At 43.6% G+C, this 16,356-nt stretch overlaps 1 protein-coding gene across 8 annotated transcripts in view; it reads left to right on the top strand.

The window, feature by feature from the left end:
* Positions 1 to 16,356, top strand: part of tncb (tenascin Cb) — a 159,782-nt gene that overhangs the window by 77,792 nt on the left and 65,634 nt on the right. For all 8 annotated transcript variants that reach the window (XM_073052078.1, XM_073052079.1, XM_073052080.1 and 5 more), the window contains exons 8-10: positions 6,697 to 6,882; positions 8,862 to 8,951; positions 12,581 to 12,844. In XM_073052078.1, coding sequence (XP_072908179.1) covers positions 6,697 to 6,882; positions 8,862 to 8,951; positions 12,581 to 12,844 — 540 coding nt within the window. The remainder of the gene's footprint in view (positions 1 to 6,696; positions 6,883 to 8,861; positions 8,952 to 12,580; positions 12,845 to 16,356) is intronic.

Here is a 16,356-nt window from a genome sequence, read left to right as displayed (position 1 = left end):
TCATGGTAATGTTAAGTACCTTTAACCAGTGGATTACCAGGAGAGACTTGGACCTGGTGGACCCAAGTGCCAAGGAGACCAGGGACGGGGATGGAATCTTTTACTAGTGGATTGGTTAGTAGAGAATACAGGCTAGGCCTCGAGAATCACTGCACACAGAGTAGGTAGGCTCAAGACTGAGAGAAGATGAACAGAACAGCGGGAACTTAAGTAGACAAACAAAACTCGGCACAGCCGCACCAATAACTAAAACAAGACATTGGAGTAAATCACCAACTAATAATTGGGGACAAGAAGCATCAGAGCCTAGAAGATTCTGGTGCCCCCAGGTGACTGAGGTGAAGGTGGCATATGGCATGCTTACCTTCACTGGCCAAGGCAGAGAATATAAATGTTGTGACGTTTCTGTTGCAACTTTAAAAAACATTGGTTAGCGAGCTTTTTGGGTGTAGTTTTGGGAGTACTGCTGATCACCACATTAGAGGAAGGATGCAATTATGCCAGAGGGGCTGCAGAGCAGAGTCACCAGGATTAGATTAGATTCAACTTTACGGTCATTGTGCCGAGTAAGATGATGCCTAGATTGGAGGACTTCAGTTGTGGATAGGCTGGGCTTGTTCTTCCTGGAGTGAAGGAGGTTGAGGGGTGACTGGGTAGAGGTATATAACATTTATATGAGCCATAGATAGGGCAGATATCAGAATCTCATTCCCATGATAAGGATGTCAACAACTAGAAGGTATAGGTTTAAGGTAAGAGCAAGGAGTTTTAAAAGGGATTGTTTGCTGCATAGAGAGGGGTTGATATCTGTAACGTGCTGCCAGAGGAGATGCTGGCATCAAATACATCACGGGCATTTAGACAGGCAGTGAAAGGCAAGGTGTAGAAGGTCTTCATTCAGGCAAATGGGATTGGTGTTGATAGGTAGAGAGGTCAGTATGCTGATAGTGGGCCGAAAGGCCTGCTGCTGCACTGTATGTGTCTTTGAGTCTGACATACACCCTTAAACTCAGGGTTATTTTCCACGTACCTCCTGATTTTATTTTGCATGCGGTCTAGGGCATTCTTTTCACCTGAGAAAGCGTCTGTGCATTTCTTTGTTAATCCCAGGGTAAAGGAAGCAAGATCACCTGGTCATTTGAATTGTGGACATGTGTTCTGGAATGGTTTACAGATGTCCATACCTATGCACTTGGAGCTCTGAGAGCTGACACACTGGTGTAATTCCGATTCAATTCCCAATCCCTCCTTCAGTGCTTGCCGGCATGCTGTAACTCATTTAAATGGGATGAGACTCCCTCATGCAGGAGGTCAAGCTAAATTCCATTTCCATCAGGCGCCATCTGTTGAGTTTTGTCCTCAGAAACAGCTTAACCAGCATGCTGCTGACAACGTTGTTGGGAGTTCAATAAATTTAACATTTAACACACGCACACACAATCGCTGGAGGAACTCAGCAGGCCAAGCAGCATGCACGGAAAGGGACAAAGAGTGGATGTTTTGGCCTGAGACCCTTCACCAGGACCAGAAAGGAAGGGGGACAAAGCCAGAATAAGAAGGTGGGGGGGGGGGGTGGGGGAAGAGAAGTGTACAAGCTCACAGGTGATGGGTGAATCCAGGTGAGGCCGAATGTCTTTAACATTTGCAGAACCGTGACCAAACCTTAGGCACAGACATTTTACTAGCACAGCATGTATGTATTGCACTGTACCGCTGCTGCAATAAAAAAAACAAATTTCATGATGGGAGAGGGGAGGCAGTGGAGAGCACCAGAGAGACATTCTATAATAATCAATAAGCCAATTGTTTTGAATCAAATGACCTTTCTTGGTGTCTCAGGGCTGGGTGTGTCTGCCCCCACCCCCCGGCACTCCTTCTCTACCACCCTCACCTTTCCCAACATCCTTTGCTCCCATCAAATTTACAAACTCAATCTCTGCTCCACATTGACAAGAAAGACCATAAGATATAGGAGCAGAATTCGGCCATTTGGCCCAGTGAATCTGCTCTGCCATTTCTTCATGGCTAATCCAATCTCCCTCTCAGCCCCAAGCTGCTGCCTTCTCCCCATATCCCTTCATGCCCTGACCAATCAAGAATCTATCAAGCTCTGCTTTAAATATACATAAAGACAGCCTCCACAGCTGCCTGTGACAAAAAATTCCAGATTCACCACTTGCTGGCCAAAGAAATTCCTCCTCATCTCTGTTCTAAAAGGATGCCACTCTATTCTGAGGCTTAGGTCCTCTGGTCTTAGACTCTCACACCAGGGGAAACATCCTTCCACATCTGCTCTATCAAGACCTTTCACCATTTGATAGGTTTCAGTGAGGTAACCCCTCACTCTTCATATGACAAGCCATTCAATCCAGGAATCATTTTGTGAAACTCCTCTGAACCCTCTCCAGTTTCAGCACATCCTTTCTATGATAAGGAGCCCAAAACTGCTCACAATACTCCAGGTGAGGCCTCACCAGTGCTTTATAAAGACTCAACATTACATCCTTGCTTTTATATTCCAGTCCTCTTGAAATGAATGCTAACATTGCATTTGCTTTCCTCACCACCAACTCAACCTGCAAATTAGTGAATCCTGCACAAGGACTCCCAAATCCCTTTGCACCTCAGTTTTTTGAATTTTCTCTCCATTTAGAAAATACTCAACCCTTTTATTTCTTCTACCAAAATGCATGACTATACACTTTCGGACACTGTATTTGAGCTGCCATTTCTTTACCCATTCTCCTAATCTGTCTAAGTCCTTTTGTAGCCTTTCTCTTCCTCAAAGCTACCTGCCCCTTAACCCATCTTCATATCATCTGCAAACTTTGCAACAAAGTCATCAGTTCCATCAATCAAATCATTGACATACAATGTGCAAAAAAAATCACTTCCAACACAGGCCCCTGTGGATCACCGCTAGTCACTGGCAACCAACCAGAAAAGGCTCACTTTATTCCCACTCTTTGCCTCCTGCCAATCAGTCACTGCTTTAGCCATGCTAGAATCTTTCCTGTAATACCATGGGCTCAAATCTTGTCAAGCAGCCTCATGTGCGGCACCTTGTCAATGGCCTTCTGAAAGTCCAAATATGCAACATCAACCAATTCTACTTTGTCCATCCGGCTTGTTACTTCTTCAAAGAATTCCAACAGATTTGTCAGGCAAGATTTTCCCTTGTGGGAACCAGGTTATCAAAAGCCTATTTTATCATGCGCCTCTAAGTACCCTGAAACCTCATCCTTAATAATCAACTCCAACATCTTCGCAACCACTGAGGTCACATTAACTGGCCTATAGTTTCCTTTCTTCTGCCTCTCTCCCTTCTTAAAAAGTGGTGTAACATTTGCAATTTTCCAGTCTTCCAGAACCATTCCAGAATCTAGTGATTCTTGGAAGATCATTACTAATGCCTCCACAGTCTCCGCAGCCATCTCTTTGAGAACCCTGGGGTGTACACCATCTGGTCCAAGTGACCTATCTACCATCAGACTTTTTAGTTTCACAGAACTTTCTCTCTAATAATGGTAACTTCACACACTCCATGTCCCCTGACACCGGGAAGTTCCACCATACTGCTAGTGTCTGTCACAATAAATACTGATGCAAAATACTTACTCAGTTCATCTGCCATTTCCTTGTCCCCCACTACTACCTCTCCAGCATTGTTTTCCAACAGCCTGATATCCATTCTTACCTCTTTTTTACACTTCATGTATCTGAAGAAACTTTTGGTGTCCTCTTTAATATTATTGGCTAGCTTACTTTCATATTCTATCTTTACCTTCTTAATTACATTTTAGTTGCCTTCTGTTTGTTTTTCAAAGCTTCCCAGTCTTCTAAATTCCCAGTAATTTTTGCTCTATGGCTTTTATGTTGTCTTTGACTTCCCTTGTTAGCCACAGTTGTGTCATCTTGCCTTTAGAATACTTCTTCCTCTTTGGGATGTATATATCCTGTGCCTTCTGAATCGCTTCCACAAATTCCAGCCATTGCTACTCTGCCAAAATCCCTGCCAGTGTTCTTTTCCAATCAATCCTGGCCAACTCCTCTCTCTTGCCTCTGTAATTCCCTTTACTCCACTGTAATACTGATACAACTGACTTTAGCTTCTCCTCAAATTTCTGGGTGAATTTGATCAGATTATGATTACTTTCTCCTAAGGGTTCTTTTACCTTAAGCTCTCTAATCAATTCTGGTTCGTTACTGAACACCCAATCCAGAATAACTGATCCTCTAGTGGGCTCAACCATGAGCCGCTCTAAAAAACCATCTTGTAGCCATTCTAGAAAATCTACCCTTGGAATCCAGTACCAATCTATTATTTCTATTCTGCCTGCATATTGAAATCTTCCATGACTATTGCAATATTGCCCTTTTAGCATGCATTATCCTGTTGTAATTTGTAGAACACATCCTTACTACTGTTTGGTGGGGGGGATCTATATACAACTCCCATCAAAGTCTTTTTACCTTTGCTTATCCACAACAATTCAATACCTCCCGACCTTATGTCACCTTTTTATAATGATTTGATTTAATTTTTTACCAACAGAGCAATGCTGCCCCCTCTGCCTTCCTGCCTGTCCTTATGATACAATGAGTATCCTTGGACATTAAGCTCCCAGCTATAATTCTGTTTTTCAGCCATGACTCAGTGATGCCTACAGCATCATACATGCCAATCTGTAACTGTGCTACAAGTTCATCTGCCTTATTCTGTATACTGCGCACGATTAAATATAAAACCTTTAGTCTTGTATTCACCCTTTTCAATTTTGTCCGCCTTTTACGTTGCAACTCAGCCTGTTCACTGCAATCAGTAGCCTCCCCTCACTACACGTTGCCTCTGTTTGTAAACCAGCCTCCTCATCTTCAGCACCATCATCAACCCTTCCTATGATCCCTCTTGCAGTGAAATATACGCAGCTCAGGATACTGGTCACACCATGCTCAACCTTCTGATTCCTAACTCTGGTCTGAGGTCTTACCAACATCTGCCTCCACAACCTTTCCACTGCCTGTTCTGGCACTCTGGTTCCCATTCCCCTGCAACTCCAGTATAAACCCCACAGTGCAGCATTAACAAACCTTCCCGCTAGGATATTAGTCCCCCTCCAGTTCAGGTGCAAACCGTCCCTTCCGTACAGGTCCCAACTTCCCTGGAAGAAAGCCCAATGATCCAAAAATCTTATGTCCTCCCTCCTACACCAACTCCTTAGCCACTTGTTAAACTGTATAATCTTCCTATTTCTGGCCTCACTAGCGTGTGGCACAGGTAGCAATCCTGATATCACAACCCTGGAAATCCTACCCTTAAACTTAGCACCTAACTCCATGAACCCCCTTTGTAGAACCTCGTCACTTGTCCTACCTATGTCATCGGTACATACGTGGACCACAACCTCTGGCTGCTCACCCTCCCACTTAAGAATGCTGAGGACTCGATCCGAGATATCCAGGGCCCTAGCACCTGGGAGGCAACATCGTATCTGGGAATCTCATTCTCACCCATAGAACTTCCTGTCCGTTCCTCTAACTAACAAATCCCCTATCACCACAGTGTGCCTTTTCTCCCCCCTTCCCTTTATGTCATAGAGCCAGACTCGGTTCCAGAGACCCAACCACTGCGACTTTCCTCCGCTGATTCAACCCTCAGAATACTGTAGTATGCAAAAGTCTGGACACCATAGCTATATATACTGTATGTGCCTAGACTCTGACCCACATGTTCATGAGGAAAGGCTGAGTGAGTTAGGGAGCGATGGAGGATAAGAGGCAACTTGATAGAGGTGTATATGATTATGAGAGGTGTAGATGGAAGGGCAGCCAGCACGTTTTCCCCACATCAGCAATAGCCAATACCAGAGGGCATCCATTTGAGGTGAGTGGAGGAAAGATTCACTCGGAGAGTAGTAACTGCCTGGATCACACTGTCAAGGGTGATGGTTGAGGCCAGTATATCGGGAGCATTTAAAAAACTCTTAAATAGGCACATAGATGAAAAAAAATGGAGGGTTATGGCTGTGCTGGAGGGAAGTGTTGGAATGGTCATGGAGTAGGTTAACGGTATAAAGGTTGGCACAACGTTGTGGGCCAAAAGCCCCACACTGTACTGTGTTATTAAATCCAACGTTCTATGTCTGTGAATGGCAAATCTCAAAGCAAAATATAATTCAGATACTGCAGGAAACATGGCTTAATTGCGCCATTGCTTCAACACAAAAAGGAGCACCTGAGTTAATATTATCCAGGGCACAGGTGAGAGGTTAGTGGATTAAAAGGAACCTCTTATACATTTCCATTGATGTTGGCTTGATCGTTCCTTAAAGAAGTAACCATTTTCTTAGATTAGTGCAAAGCCAGAAATTAAGACCCCTGGATTTACTTTGGGTTGGATGTAAGAGTAGTAATGTATATGGCCCGGAACCTCCACCCCATGGGTAGCACACCCACGCTGAGATGTCATGGCAGTGTACGATACTCCACATCCAAAATCTGGTTCCGTTAGGGACAGTGCAGCTGAACAGTAGCGGCAGAGTAGAATGTGTTGCCACTACTTCCCACAGTGCTTAGTTCAACCAACTATGACTAGCTCGCCGGGGAAGAGCACATGAGTAAAGACATTTAAGTGTATCTTAGCTTCCTTAAGAACACCTTCAAATCTTCTTCCTTCCCTGTCCTTTTTACGTCTAGACCTCGACCCTCCAAGGAACCTCCGAAACGTGTCTCAGACAGAGGACAGCATCACCTTGCAGTGGAAGAATAGCAGAGCGGGAGCCACGGAGTACAAAGTGAAGTTTTCTCCACTGGCAGGAGGAGAACATATGGAAACTACTGTCCAGAGAAGTACTCAACAAGCCACAACCATTAAGATTACCGGTAATGATATTCTTCGCACTATATAAAATTCAGCACTTTAATATTTGCTAGCTTGCATTAAACAGAAACACTGTGGTTAGCCTTCCCAGAGGTAAAATCCATTCAGTTGCACCAGGGAAATAAACTCACAATCCAGCCTTCATTTAACCTTTTCTTTCAGAAAAACAATCATATTGCTTGTTTGGTATTTGTCTTCCATCTTTACAGGGCCAGTGGTTTAGAATAAGTTGTTTCTAGAATACTTTGGGATAAAATAAGCTTTTCCCTGTATCACAATGTGAACTGAAGGCAGATCTACTTTGAAACTGATTTTTATTTCCATTCTGTTGGGCAAGTTTCTCCTACTAATTCTTTGTCAGATAAGACCATTAGACCATAAGATATAGGAGAAGAATTAGGCTGTTGAGCCTATCCTGTGTGGCCTGCCACTTCATTACGGCTGACCCATTTTCCCTCTCAGCCCCATTCTCCTGCCTTCTCCCCATATTCCTTCAGATCCTGGATAATCAAGGATCTATCAACCTCTACCTTAAATATACTCAAAGACTTGGCCTCCACAGCCACCTGTGGAAATGAATTCCACAGGTTCACCATTCTCCGGCTAGAAAAATTCCTCTCCATCTCCGTTCTAAAAGGAAGTCCCTCTATTCTGAGGCTGTGTACTCTGTTCTTAAACTCCCCCAACATAGGAAACATCCTCTCCACATCGAGGCCTTTTGACGTTTGATAGGTTTCAATGAGGTCACCCTTCTTTCTTCTGAATTTCAGTGAGTCCACGCCCAGAGCCATCAAATGTTTCTCGTATGATTGGCCTTTCAATCCTGGAATCATTTTTGTGAACTTCTTTGAACCTTCTCCAATGTTAGCATATCATTTCTTAGATTAGGGGCCCAAAACTGCTCACAATACTCCGTGAGGCCTTACCAGTGGTTTATAAAGCCTCAACATAACATCCTTACTTTTATATTCTAGTCCTCTCAAAATGAATGCTAACATCACAATTACCTTGCTCACCACCAACTCAACTTGCAAGTAACCTTTATGAGATCCTGTACGAGGACTACCACCTCAGAGTTTAGAATTTTCTCTCCAGTTAGAAAATGATGTACACTTTTATTTCTTCCACGAATCTGAAACATTTCCCCCTGTAGTAGTTCCTCAGCCATGAATTCTTCTGCCAGATCAACCTATTCTTGCCCTCACTGGTGCGTGGATGTTCTTAAAATCGGTTTGCATCAGCCACTTGATGGGTTCCTGGATGTTTCTGCAAGCTTAGCGTGTGCCTCTCGCACTCAGGAAAACAGGCCAAGCAGCAATACGGAAGGACAGGTGACTTACAGAGGAGCCTAAGTGGAGCAGTGTTCCCAAGCTTTAACTTAAATTCAGTGGGAGGAGCTGCTGCCTCTCATCTCCAGTAACCTGGGTTCAATCCCGTCCCCTGGTGCTGCCTGCGTGGAGGATGCATGTTCTCCCTGTGACAAATTAGCTTTCTCCAAATCCTCTGGTCTCCTCCCATGTCGCCAAGACACGCAGGTTGGTAGGCTCTTTGGATTCTGAAAGTTGCCTCTGGTGTCAGCGGAATCGGGCGGAAGTTATTGGGCATGGGAGAGAGAACAAGTTAGAAAGAAGTCATGAGAACTGGATTGCTCTGGGAAATGGCAGACTGAATAGACCAATGGCTTCCTCCAACGTGATAATGAAAAACGTAAAGCAGAGGACCATGCCGCATGTCCTTAACCACTGTGGTATCGATGATTTTATCCTGAACGTATCAAAATTAAAATAAAGTTTAGCAGAAACTAAAATGAGAATAGAAATACAAAAAGTGCTGAAACATTCATTCCGGTTTGAACATCCCAGGACTCCTCTCCATTTGAATTCTGTTGTATTTCATCATTAGAACTTGAACAAGAGCGATCTTCTCCAATATTATTGTTATGCATAATGACTGATTAAATGCAAACCATTTTATCATTCAGATCTTCTGCCGGGTACAGAATATGGCTTTGGAGTTAGTGCCATTAAGGACAGCAGAGAGAGTGCCCCTGCTACTATCAACGTGGCAACCGGTAAGACTTTGGTCTCCAGTACAGTAAACTGAGCTGACTGAACAGTAACACAGATTATGTGGTTGGAGTGGGTAATCTGGGCAAACGTTGACACTGACAAGTTTTATAAACTTGTCCCACGCATTAGGGTTCCTGAAACTCATTTCAGGTTGCTGACATCATCTCAATACAAGAGGCGCTCATCAGGATCAAACCTTGTAAGGAGGGAACTTCAACAGACGTTAGCCCTGCACATTTATCATTAGAGGCTCTGAGCAGGCAGACGGTGGGTTAGCTTTCTGCTTGCTAAACTCTGTAGCTGAAACATAAGCACAGCACCGTTCAAACAGAAAACAATGGACAGAAAGGCAGGTAAAATCATTTCTTTTTATCGATCTCACTGTTCCTGCAAAGTACAGACTTTTAAATATGACAGTAAGCTCCCTCGTATCTTTATTAATCCCCTTCAAATAGGTTATATTATTTACCGCTTCTGTTAAAACTTCTAAATAAATGATCCCAATCTCTTTAATTTCCTTTCTCAATGTAGATTCTTAAGGCTCCCAAATCACTTTTGTACCTTCTGGGGGTTATGACATCCTTCATAGTCATTACCAAATCTTATCCTCATCGTCCTCAAGGGAATCTGGCTACAACAGACATAAATCACTGCTCAAAGCAGGATCAGAATCAAGGGTCAAGAGACCATCTCCTCCGGGCGCTAGCTGCTGCAAACTGTTGATAGACATGACTTAAATAATGGAGTTCAATGTGGAAAAGTGGGAACTGACTCACTTTGGAAGGTCAAATTTGAAGGCAGAATACAAGGTTAATGGTAGGATTCTTAGCAGTGTGGGATCCACATCCATAAATCCCTCAAAGTTGTCATGCAACTTGTTAGTGTTAAGAAGGTGTATGGTGTATTGTCCTTTACCAGTTGGGGGATTGAGTTCAAAAGCTGTGAGATAATGCTGCAGCTCGATAAAGCTTTGGTTAAACCGCTCCTGGAATATTGTGTTTATTTCTAGCCGCCCAAGGTTGCAGAAGATATTTACCAGTGTGGTGCCTGGATTGATGAACGTGCCTTATGAAGATAGGTTGAGTGAAGTAGGGCTTTCCTCTTTGGAGCAAAGGAGGATGAGAGGTGACCTGATAGAGGTTTACAAGATAATGAGAGGTATAGATTGAGTGGACATCGAGAGACTTTTTCTCAGGGCGGAAATGGCTAATACAAGGGGGCATAATTTTGAGATGATTGGAGGAAGGTATAGGGGGGATTTCAGAAGAAAACCTCTTACACAGAGAATGCTGAGTGTGTGGAACCTACTGTCAGGGTTGGAGGTAGAGACAGATACATTGGGAATATTTAGCAAACTCTTAGATAGACACATGGATAACAGAAAAGTGGAGGGCTGTGTAGGAGAGAAGGGTTACATCGGAAAGATTGGCACAACATTATCGGTTGAAGGACCTGTACTGTGCTGTAACTTTTCAAGGTTCTTCTTTCTGTCTGAGCTTTCAGAATTGCTCCAAAGGAGGAACGTAAAAGTCTATAAACTTGTGAGAGGCATAGGGAGGGCAGATAGTCAGAGTCTGTTGCCCACTAACATGCAGGCAGGTGAGGTGGTGGAAGCAGATGCAATAACAAAGGCATTTACACAGGTACAGGAACAGACAGGGAACAAGGGGACATGGAAAACATGCAGGCAGATGGGATTAGTGAGTTTAGCACAACTGTCAGCACAAACGTGATGGGATGAAGGGCCTGATCCTATACTGTTCTATGATGTCAATGGAAACTATCAAATGGAACCTCTATTTTCTACTGACTTAAAGAGCAAAAAAAATGGGTTGAATAGTTTCAAAAGAGGAAACAGATGTTTAACACTTTTATGAGTATAAGGCATTGCAAAGCAACTTTGGAAAGAATCTAATTCCACTTGGGAGGAAGATCCCTATCAAGGTTTCTACTCTTGTCACTTGAGATTTATTGTGTCTGAGGGAGGAATGGGTACATTTCCCTTTTGCAGTGAACTATGTTCAGTGTATTAAATACCATAAAGGAATTCCCAGCCTGGAAGTTCAATTGGATCTATTTGCTTCCACAAAGTGGTATTACAGCTGAGCATTGATGTTGCCTAGTGCATTAATGCACAGCCATTATCCGTCTTCTTACCACCCCGGTTCTAGGCCAGGTTGCAGTGACCGGACAGAGGGCAGCTGCAAGCCTATCGCTTTAGGTCGGGATGTTGTGGAGAAGAAATTGGTTAGTTCAGACCAGGATCTGGGATCACAAGCTTTGTCAGAGGTGGGAGAGGCGAGAAAGGATTGGGATCAGTAGCTTGAACTGAAGCGGTGTGGGGCAGAGATCAGAGGGAAGTGGGTGGGGTGATAGTGAAGAAAATGAGGGGCCCAGTCTTGAGTTAGGGGGCAGGGGGTTTACTAAGGGTGGGGGGGGGGAAGAGGTGGTTGGCCCAAAAGCACACTGCATTTAGGACCAGCAATTAAATAAGTGATGGGGAGTTGGCATGGTGGCAGGTGGATGGGGTAAATGAATGGAGTCATGTATGGCTCCTAACAGATCCAAAAAGGAGGAGTCAGAAGAGGATCTGAGAACTGAAGGAGCGCATCAGCAGGTACAGGAGGGTGGAGTTGGAATAGCCTGAAAGGTCACAAAGGATTTTTACACAACAGGAAGTTGTCTTGGGATGCTCATTCACAAGGGCATTTGGCTCAGAAGGACACAAGGTCATACATGCCTGAAGCCACAGTTCAGCTTTCTGAACTGATGCAAAATAACGTGTAAATCGTTACATTTTACTCCAGAAAGTTTAAAGAAAATCTATTTTCATTGTATAACGCCAAAATAATTTTGTGACTGATTTGAGAATGAAACCCTGCAATGCCGAGAGGTTATTTTAGTATGAGAAGCCAGTTATTCAAAAGTTTTGTAGTAGTTGATTGGTAAGGGGAGAAAGTGGGAGAATGGGTTTGGGGAAAAAGTCAGATTTGATGGGCCAAATTGCCTTATTCTGCTCCTATATCTCATTGCCTTGTGGTTTTGTTTGTTTAAGGGTCATTAATGCTAGTTAGTTCACAGGTGTCTCGTCTAAATCATAGGACTTCAGGGGAGTGTTACAGGTTAGCGAGTCTTAAGCCTTCCAAGGACAAGCACCAATATTGTATATCTCTCTTTATTATTCAGAGTTACCATAGCCAACTCTAAGTTTCTTTCCATTCACTGATATGATCCTTTTTGCCCCAGTCCTAACTGCAGTGGAGAAACTGGGGGAAAGCTGCAGCTTACAAGACAGTGTAGCGTTTCCTTTCGGCAGGCGTTGACCCAGCAGGGTCACAGTATATTTCCCGACCAGGACAGTGTAGTGTTGCCCTTGGGTCAGGTGCTCCCAGATGTGGCCCAGCAGAGCTGGGGCGTATTTCCTGGCCAGGACGGTGTCAGCCAGAACAGAATTTGCATTTTGCGGTGTTACCATGGTCCTTCAGCAGGATCCACTATTCCCACACAGAAACATGGAGCTGGTGTGAACTTCTGGCCCATGTGGCCCACTTCCATATTGGGTGGTAAATCCCCCCCCCCAGGATTAAGGAAAGGTGGGCACTCACACAGTTCTTACCTCCTGTCACTGCAGACATAGATAGTCCGAAAGACCTGAGAGTGACCAAGACGACAGAGACCACCATTACTGTGGAATGGAGACGGCCACTGGCAGTAATCGACCACTACTACATCATCTATATCTCATCGTCTGGCGAGAAGAAAGAAAAAATGGTGCCTGCCGATGCTGTGTCCTACATCCTGTCTGGGCTCCAGCCGGCCGCTGAGTACACCATTATACTGATCGCACAGAGGGGTAAACTGAAGAGCAGTGCCTCCACCACCAGCGCCTCCACCGGTAAGAAAACACACTCCAGCAGTGGTTAGGTTTGTTTGTTAATTGCCCGGTGTCATTACCGTATTAACTGCCTAATTTCTGTCACCTGCTCCTGAGCCAAATACTTCATCAATGTGTTATCTCTACAGAGCCTCCTTCACCAAGACTGTTCACTCCTAGACTGAGAAATTAGGGTGGGAGCTACTGACCATTGAAAGCAATGGAGACTAATACTAGGCGGGATCTTATCTTCAAACAGGTCATCTCCTTCCTGACGAGCTGTCCAATGATGCTCCAACTATTTACTCTGAAAGAGTTCAAATTTAACTCACATTAGCTTATCTTTTCTGGGTGGGGTAGGTCACGATTAGTTCTGCTACAATGTGATGGGTATCCATGGTTTACAAGGCCCGTTCCTTGAAAACTGGCAGCAAGTCATTCAGCTGACTAAACTCTTGTCAGGATAGAGTGCGTTTCAGATAATTGCAGACTTGCCATTGCAAGTAATCCTGCCAATAGCTTGCCTTTGTAGAATTAACTCACTAAGTATTTGCAAATATGTTGGATACAGACTTACTCATTTTCACTTTGAATCCTGAAATTTAGGCAGTACTAAATCTAATATCCGATAATGCATAGAAGGCACCACTGGGTTTGATATTGGAACCAAATGATAGGTTAGCTTGCAATGCCATCAAGCACGAACAGTTCGTACAACATTCAGCAACTCTTCATCATGTAGATACGGACATTCTAGGTATCCACACTCAAGTTTTATTTTAATGTTTAGGTAAGATTGTGGTCGAAAATGATTCATGGATGGTGCGGCTCTATTGTTAAATGAGAGGAGCAGAAAGAAACTAGACTAGCCACTACACTGTGTTATGGGCGCTCTATAAACTAGCAGAAAGCTGAAGATTTATTTGTTACATGTGCCAAATCTACCACATGATGTGTGAACCTCAGCTGACATGCCAAGCAAAATAGCCAGACTTGTGTATTTGTTCATGTCTGTGTGGCAGGGAGCAAATTCAATGTTTACTTAAGGATAAGAGCAGCTCCCTTATTCCACTCATCTCGAAATTTTAAAGTTGTTGAATATGGCAGAAAGTGGAAGATGGAAATTATTTAAAATATTAAGAGATTATTATTCCTAGCTGGAAAACTTTGGAGTGCCAGACGTTTGGTCTGCAACTGTTTCCCTTTAGAGAAAGTTCACAGAAAGCTTCCACTGACAGAGTTTAAACAGCATCAGCTCTCTCATTGGAAGCAATGCTTTCTTGACCTTTGAGTTCATTCATTACACATTATTGAAAGATCTGGCGAATGGAGTAGAATGGGGTAGCTGCTGTTGGAGGGATTTGGAGCATGAAGGGATTTCTGATATGTGTAAAAGTGGATGGGACTTTGTTTTCTGGACATTGTCTTCCATCCTTCCACATAAGGCATAGGTGCAGAATTAGGCCATCTGGCCTTTCAAGTCTGCCCCACCATCCCATCATGACTGATTTCTTATCCTTCTCAACTCCTTCTCCTACCTTCTCTCTGTAACCTTTGATGCCATGACTAATCAAGAACCTATCAAACTCCAGCTTAAACATACTCAACGACTTCACCTCCGCAGCTGTCCATGGCAATGAAGTCCACAGAATCACCACCATCTTGCTGATGAGATTCCTTCTCACCTCTGTTCTAAATGGACATCCCTCTATTTTGAGACTGTACCCTTTGGGCCTAGACTCACCCGCTATAGGAAACATCCTCTCCACATCCGCACAATCGAGGCCTTTCAGTATTTGATAAGTTTCCAATGAGTTCCCCCCTCATTATTCTGAACCCCAGTGGGTACAGGCCCAGAGCCATCAAATGCTCCTCCTACATTAACCCCTTCATTCCCAGAGCCATTCTCATGAAGCTCCTCTGGATCGTCTCCAATGTCAGCACAACCTCTCTGAGATAAGTAGCCCAAAACTGCTCATAATACTGCATGTGCATTCTGATCAATGCCGTATAAAGCCTCAGCATAACAGTCTTGCTATTATATTTTAGTCCTCTTTAAATGAATGCTCACATTGCATTTGCCTTCCTTACCACAGACTCAACCTGCAAGTTAAATAGTAGGGATTCTCAAGTCCCTTTGCATGTCTGACTTATGAATTTCATAGACAATAGTTTATTCCTTCTATCAAAATGCATGACTCTACATCTCCCTACTCTGTATTCCTTCTGCCACTTCTTTACCCTTCTTTGCTCATTCTCCCGATCTCCCTAAGTCCTTCTGCAGACACCCTACTTCCTCCACACTACTTGCCCCACCACCTATCTTCGTGAAGTTTACAAACTTGGCCACAAAGCAGTCATCCAAGTCATTGACATATAATGTGAAAAAAGCAGTCCCAACAGCAACCCCTATGGAACACCACTAATCACCAGCAGCCTACCAGAAAAGGCTCCCTTTATTCCCGCTCTTTGCATCTTGCCAATCTTCTATCCATGCTAGTTTCTTTCCTGTAATACCATGGGCTCTTGTTAAGCAGTCTCATGTGGCAGCTTATCAAAGGTCTCCTGAAAATTCAAGTACACAACATCCACCAATTCTACTTTATTTATCCTCCCTGTTATTTTTCTCAAAGAATTCCAACAGATTTGTCAGGCAAGATTTTACCTTAAGGAAACCACACTCACTTTGGCCTACTTTATCATGTGCCTCCAAGTACCCCAAAGCTCACTCTTAATAATGGAGTCTAACAAATTCCCAACCACTCAAGTCAGGCTAACTGGCATATAATTTCCTGTCTTCGGCCTTTGTGTCTTCTTGAAGAATGGAGTGATATTTGCAATTTTCCAGTTCACTAGAAACATTCCAGAATCTTGAAAGATTACTAATGTGTCCACAATTGCTTTAGCTACAACTTTCACAACCCTTGGGTGCAATCCATCTGGTTCAAGCTATCCATCTTCAGACCTCTCCGTTTCCCAAGCACCATCTCCTTAGTAATAGCAATTGCAGCCACTCCTGTCCCCAGACACTCTTGAATTTCTGACATGCTGCTAGTGTCTTTCACAGTGAAGACTGACAGAAAATACTTATTAAGTTTGTCCATTATTTCTTTGACCCCATTACTACCTCCTCAATGTCATCCAATATCAATTCCCACCTCTTTTTTACATCTTTATACATCTGAAAATAAATCTTTTGGTGACCTCTTTTATATTATTGGCTAGCTTACATTCCTATTTCATCTCTCCTCTCCTTTAGTTGCCTTCTATTGGTTTTTAAAAGCTTCCCAATCTTCTAACTTCCCACTAGTTTTTACTACACTACATGCCCTCTCTTTGGTTATTATGCTTTCTTTGACTTCCCCTGCCATCCACAGTGGCTTCATCCTCCCTTTAGAATACTGCTTCAGCTTTAGGATGTATCTATTCTGTGCCCTCTAAATTGACTTTATGTGATGTTGTGAAGTCTCCAGCACTGATTTTCCAGACTCCTCCTCGAGACTCTGAAATTTCTCCTTACTGTTCTTCTGGAC

This window comes from Hemitrygon akajei, chromosome 7 (genome assembly GCF_048418815.1).
Source record: "Hemitrygon akajei chromosome 7, sHemAka1.3, whole genome shotgun sequence".
NCBI classification, from domain to species: Eukaryota; Metazoa; Chordata; class Chondrichthyes; order Myliobatiformes; family Dasyatidae; genus Hemitrygon; species Hemitrygon akajei.
This window is presented reverse-complemented; position numbering and strand designations above follow the sequence as displayed.